The sequence below is a fragment of the Micropterus dolomieu genome, linkage group LG09, assembly GCF_021292245.1.
Source record: "Micropterus dolomieu isolate WLL.071019.BEF.003 ecotype Adirondacks linkage group LG09, ASM2129224v1, whole genome shotgun sequence".
Taxonomy (NCBI): domain Eukaryota; kingdom Metazoa; phylum Chordata; class Actinopteri; order Centrarchiformes; family Centrarchidae; genus Micropterus; species Micropterus dolomieu.
This window is the reverse complement of record NC_060158.1, coordinates 17,204,535-17,209,988: the sequence shown is the minus strand read 5'-3', so window position 1 is coordinate 17,209,988 and position 5,454 is coordinate 17,204,535. Positions and strand designations below refer to the sequence as shown.

General features: G+C 44.7%; 1 protein-coding gene across 1 annotated transcript; it reads right to left on the bottom strand.

The window, feature by feature from the left end:
* Positions 1-1,310: 1,310 nt before the first annotated feature.
* LOC123976631 (homeobox protein NOBOX-like) lies at positions 1,311-5,206 on the bottom strand. The gene is made up of 7 exons (XM_046058932.1): positions 5,008-5,206; positions 4,810-4,916; positions 4,438-4,577; positions 4,196-4,332; positions 3,234-3,495; positions 2,142-2,455; positions 1,311-1,971 (listed from the first exon to the last, which is right to left on the bottom strand). The coding sequence occupies exons 1-7, from the start codon at positions 5,168-5,170 to the stop codon at positions 1,520-1,522; spliced, it is 1,575 nt and encodes a 524-aa protein (XP_045914888.1). The 5' UTR covers positions 5,171-5,206; the 3' UTR covers positions 1,311-1,519.
* Positions 5,207-5,454: the final 248 nt, after the last annotated feature.

The following is a 5,454-nucleotide window of genomic DNA, read 5'->3' as shown; positions in this document are numbered from 1 at the left end:
CACACAAAGAGCCATCCATTCTCAATCCTCTAAAGCTCATTGATCCGATCAGCATCCAGACAGAGTAAGCCCCCCCCCCCCCCCCCCCCCCCCCCCCCCCCCCCCCCCCCCCTCCTCCTCCTTTATCTGCTCCCCTGGTCCCTGCCACCTCCTCCTCACTCTCATCAAACAGTTCCTTCTCTTATTCCCACATCATCATCCAAGCTTCACTTCAAACTTTACATACAGCAGGACTACGAACCAGGAATATTAACTACAGTTAAAACAAGAAACTTTTTTGTTGAAAATGACACGCCGGTCCCAAACGTCTTTTCTATTCTCTCTCTGCTCTTTCAGTTTCATACAGGGATCTGGTTTCCACAAGCCCTTACAACTGACTTGCATACTAAGAATAAACAGAGCAGATAGTGCAGTAAGTGTGTGATCACAGCAGATGGCAACACAGATTAAGGATTTGGGCGGTATCAGTAATTGTCTGGGATACCTCTACCCTACAAACGCCTCTGTCCTTTTTCTTCTCCAGTGGATTAGCGATTGTCACACATCCCCCCTGATGGAGGATTGTCTGAGAAACAACATGCGGTTAAATAAATCCCAGCATGCGGTCTTCTCACATGAAGGAACAGCGCCCCCTTGTGGCCCACAGACAGACCTGAAATAAACCATATAAACAGCACATTTCATTTAAATCAGAAGTACCCAAACCCTGGGCCATGGACTGTTACCTGGAGTATTTACCTGGGGTAAACCATACGATCAAGCTAACAAATATAATAGTTACTGTAACTTTGAAGGTTATTATAGTCAATACTTGAATTGCCCTTGGGATTAATAAAGTATATCGATCGACCCATCTGTGAGGTCATTATCCTGAACTTGGCAAAGCCTGTATGTGCTGCATTTCTCTAATCACTTATCTACAGATGATCATAGGCACAAAGTAACCGGTCGGTCACCACCACCATTTTTTAGTGTTACAGAATACATGAACCTCTGTGTGAGGCCACAGCCTCACTGTTCTGGAGAGGTCTGTGTGTATTTATTTATTTTTTGGAGGGGGGGGGGTACCAAATAAAGTAGTTTGTGGGTAACATTTTACTTAAAGCATTTATAGGTTGTATCAAAACATTTAAGAATAACAAAGTATAATGTAGATGGATGCAGATATAAGGATATTTATGTGCTGTATCAAAATATTTGTCAGCTATAACTTAGCCTACTATGTTGTCATTCATGATATATTTTACAGCAGCTTGGAAGTGTTATTGCTGTTCTCAAACAAATTAATAAACACTCATATCAAAAATATGTCAGAAAGCAACAGAGCAATGGACCATTTATTGCAGCCAAGCTAAATGCAGCCCAACCGAGTCTAACATACATCTGCTAATATGTCTACTGAGAAAATTCTAAAATAGTAATACACATGGAAAATACAGAAACACTCACACTTAAACAGGATATATTTACACTGATACGTCAAACAAACACACACTCTCTCACATGAACAAGCATATAGTCAAAAATGTATGGGGGAGAAGTCGCAGTGGAAGTGGCTGTGAATCTCTCGAGGGCTGTCATACTCTATCTTAACACAAGGGGGCACTGGAGGGCTTTCTGGAGAAGCAGGGCTGACTTGAGAAGGCAGCAGAGACGTAGCCTTGGTTGGAGTACTCTCCGCTCTGAGGCAAGAGGGACGCAGAGAAGAAACAGGAGGAAGGACAGTGGTGCTGCTGCTGCTGGTGTGTGTATGGGTGTGTGACGTGCACTGGGAGTTTGCATGTGAGGGCCCGTGGTCCCCCCGGGTGAAGAATGAAGGGGTAGGCACGGTGGTGGTAGAGGAGGGCTGCTGGTGATCTCGAGCACCTCCCATGCTGGTGGGGTAAGTTGGAGGGCACTGAGCACGCTGGTGGATGGTTGGTTGAGTGTACATGCTACCCCATGGGTACGACTGGTATGCTGTGATCCCACCTGCATGTGAACACACAGATTCAAACAGATTTGGAGGCTTTATTGGAGGTAACTTTGCTCAGGTTCAGGATCAGGACCACACCTCATGGCTTCCTGTCAAATGTCCTCTTGATAGGGGTATTTTTGTGGCTCCATAATAAATCAAGTAATATCTCATCCCAGTGACTCACCATGATGACCGGCCGACTGCAGCAGGATCTGTCCTGCACTCTGGGACTGGAAGTAGGTGGGGCCTCCAGTAGAGTAGGTCACCATCCCAGTGGAGTTTCCTCCAGGGCCAAAGGTCAGGTAGGAAGTAGGGTTGGAATCTGGAGGGTTAGGGGTGAGGTAGGGGGAGGGGGTGAGGTAGGCCATGCGGGGCAGAGATGCTTGAGGCTGGTGCTGCGGCTGGCCGGTTGGGTAGGTCTGGAGCTGGTAGGAGAGAGCGTTGTTCTGCTGGCTTGAGGTCAGATAGTCAAGCTTCTCCCCAAAGTCAAACAGAGAACTGAGGATTATACAAAGAAGAATTTAGTCACTCACACACACCCATAAAAATAGTGTGTTACTACAGAGATACCTCTTTGGTCATGAACTGCTCTGATACTACCATCTCTCTCTGATACAGTGTCTTTTTATTGGCCTGTTCAAAAACTAGAGGGCAAGGAGATATACAAGTGGGTGTTCTGTGAAAGCTGAAAGCCTTATCAAAGCAGTGAAAGGATTGTTAAAAAACAATATCTCTAGCCGCAATAGGGGGGCTGACAAAGACTTTTAGAACCGTTGATATATACAATGATCATTTTGTGAAATCACTCACATGAGCTAGCTGAGTTGTCATCACAGCATACTCTTAAAGGGTCGGTTCACCTAAATTACAACAAGACTTAGGGGCATTCATGCACAACCTGGGACAGTGATATTCACCGTATTTCAAAACTCTGAAAGCAACATTGAGACAAAATGTCCCAATTACTCTACAGAACTCTGTTTTTGTGTTGTCTTGCATTGGGGTTTTTAGTGCTGTGATCATAATTGCAGTCAAACAAACAAAAATCATTTAATACAAAGCAATCACTGACTGAGATGTCTCCCAGCATGTTTTCTGAAGTATTTCAGAGCGCCAGCTGAAACCGACTCCCTACTATTACAGACACTGTGAGGCATCATTATATGCTCGTGTCTGCAGCCTGCCAACCCTCTGTCCTCCTGTCATCTCGTGTCCTCGTCCCTGTTCAAATCATCTTCTAGTATTCATGTCACAGTCAAATGTGAGCTGAACTGACCTGGTATCAGTCTGCAGAGACTGGGTCTCACGATGGGCCAAGGAGGAGCCACCCTCCAGAGCATCCAGGAACAGAGGTGGGGTGTGAGCCAGGGTGTTAAGGAGAGGTGGAGTAGGGTTGGTAGGGTTGTAGGTCGTTGTGAAAAGGGGGAGACTGGCTCGCCGCAGGGGGGGAGGGCTATGCATGGGGCGGGGGTGGTACTCTGGCAATCCCCCCTGAGATGAAAGCTGGTGCTGGTCCCCATCTTTCATTCTGGATTGACCTTGGAGATAAAACAGAGATTAAACATCCAGATTAATGCGATAATGTAGTTTGGATTCTGGGGAATTTCAGTCTCAACATGCAGGGTGAGTTCAAACTCGATTCAAGGATTCTACAGAATCAAGATAAAGTTTCTCTTAAAGAAAGAAACTAAACCAAAGACTGATACACTAAGATTAAACTTGAATATTTAAGGGACATTGGTGCCTTCAGTAAGTGCTCTCAGTCAGCACTTCCTCTTAGTGAATATAGCTATACACAGGGCTATAGCTTTACTAGCAGGACTCCTGAAAGTTGGAAAGAAAAATAAACCAGTTTAATCACTGCTGGATAACTTTACGTTTCTTGCTGAATTCCACTGCCTCAGCATCCCCACTGTGCCAATGCATTGGTCTTTAAATGTACAAGGGCCTTCACCATTTTGTACTATTTGTAAATTAAAAATGTTTTTTTACAATAAATTGTTAATGCTAGGTTTCTGATCAAATATTATTAAACCCTCTCTTGTGGAATGTCAATTATTTATATATCCCAGTATCACACTTTCACATTTGCCTGCTTCTTCATAACAGACATTCATGGATTACATTCATCTAGTTTAATTTCACCACTTGGTAAAACTTCTAGTTTCGCACAAAGGCATCCTGACTCAGGAAAGAGGAAGGAAGGAAGGTTCAGGAAAATATCAGAGATCCTCAGACCTGGGCTGCTGAGGCTGGCCAGCAGGTTGTCGTACGAGGGCGGAGTCTGGTTGGAAAGGGTCGGGTAGGAAGGTGCCACAGGGGTTAGCTGGGGCATCTGGGTGGCAAAGTGCCCAGTAAAAGCGGGAGGTCCCTTACTGAAAAAGAGAAAAAAACATAACTAACAATAGTCATAGAGCCAGTCAATTAAGCTAAAATACGTAATACGTTATTTGCACCATGTGAGGACAATGCTGTAATACCTGTTGGTTGCCAGTGTACAATTGAGTTGGTGATGTGGGGAGCTGCTGCTGCATTCAGCTCTACCCGGTCTGTGTTCAACCTTTGCTGTGATGGAGCGCTCCACCTTCCTCCACTTAGCCCTGCGGTTCTGAAACCAGACCTGAGACACAGGAACATAGAGAGAGACAATAACATGGATATCAGGAGAAATAATGGAGGATGGTGGCAAGAAAATTGAAGGTGATGGAAACAAAAGGTGAAAGAAGTGAGTCAATGTTGAGACAGGAAGTGAAAACATTACTCTAAGTTTATTTTTACTTAAAACTGTAAAGGAGACGTAAAGGGGTCATAAGGGATATTTCACAATCAAAAGAGCAAGATGGCTGTCTAACCATAATTCTTTGAGGTGTGACACCAACTGAAGCAGCGATGACTTTCCTCTTCTCTGCGTCAGGATAGTGGTCCTCCTGGAACAAGGCCTCTAAATGCTCTAACTGATCTGTTCATGCACACAAACATGCACCAAACACAGGTCACCTGTTTGCATAGTCAAATCTGAACATACCTGGACAAACTGACAATTCGGTTACCAGTACTGTAGAGTGTTCGTGTTTTCTTCTTCGGTGCAGGCGGGAGCAGGTAGCTGTCCACCGTCTCTAATCCCGGCAGCAGAGGGAAGCTCAGGGCCCGGCCTCGACCCCTGCCGCAGTAGCGGATGGAACGTCGGGTGGAGTAGACCTGGGTTATCTCCATCTGCCATGAACCAGACAAACATTACCTCAGCACTCATTATCTCAGCTAAATATTGATCTGATTGACTGTGTTTTTCCTTTAAAAATTATGATTATCCAATTGTCACTAATCACATTTATTTAAAGCTGAATGCAATTTTGGAGGATGTAAACCAATAGCAAATAGGGATGTCTGCCTTCCAGAACACCGTTAAAGGTGTACCAATAAGTGCATAGTTCAATGTTTCAGCCCACAGAAAACAATACTTTTCTGGAAATAAAAGTTGGTTCAGTCCAAATCATTGA

Coding starts and splice junctions, on each gene's coding strand:
- LOC123976631 (XM_046058932.1), bottom strand. CDS start 5,170: ATGGAGATAACCCAGGTCTACTCCACCCGACGTTCCATCCGCTACTGC. Junction 4,578..4,809: donor TCACACCTCAAAGAATTATG/GTTAGACAGCCA, acceptor CCTGTGTCTCAG/GTCTGGTTTCAGAACCGCAG. Junction 3,496..4,195: donor GGCCAGCCTCAGCAGCCCAG/GTCTGAGGATCT, acceptor TTTATCTCCAAG/GTCAATCCAGAATGAAAGAT.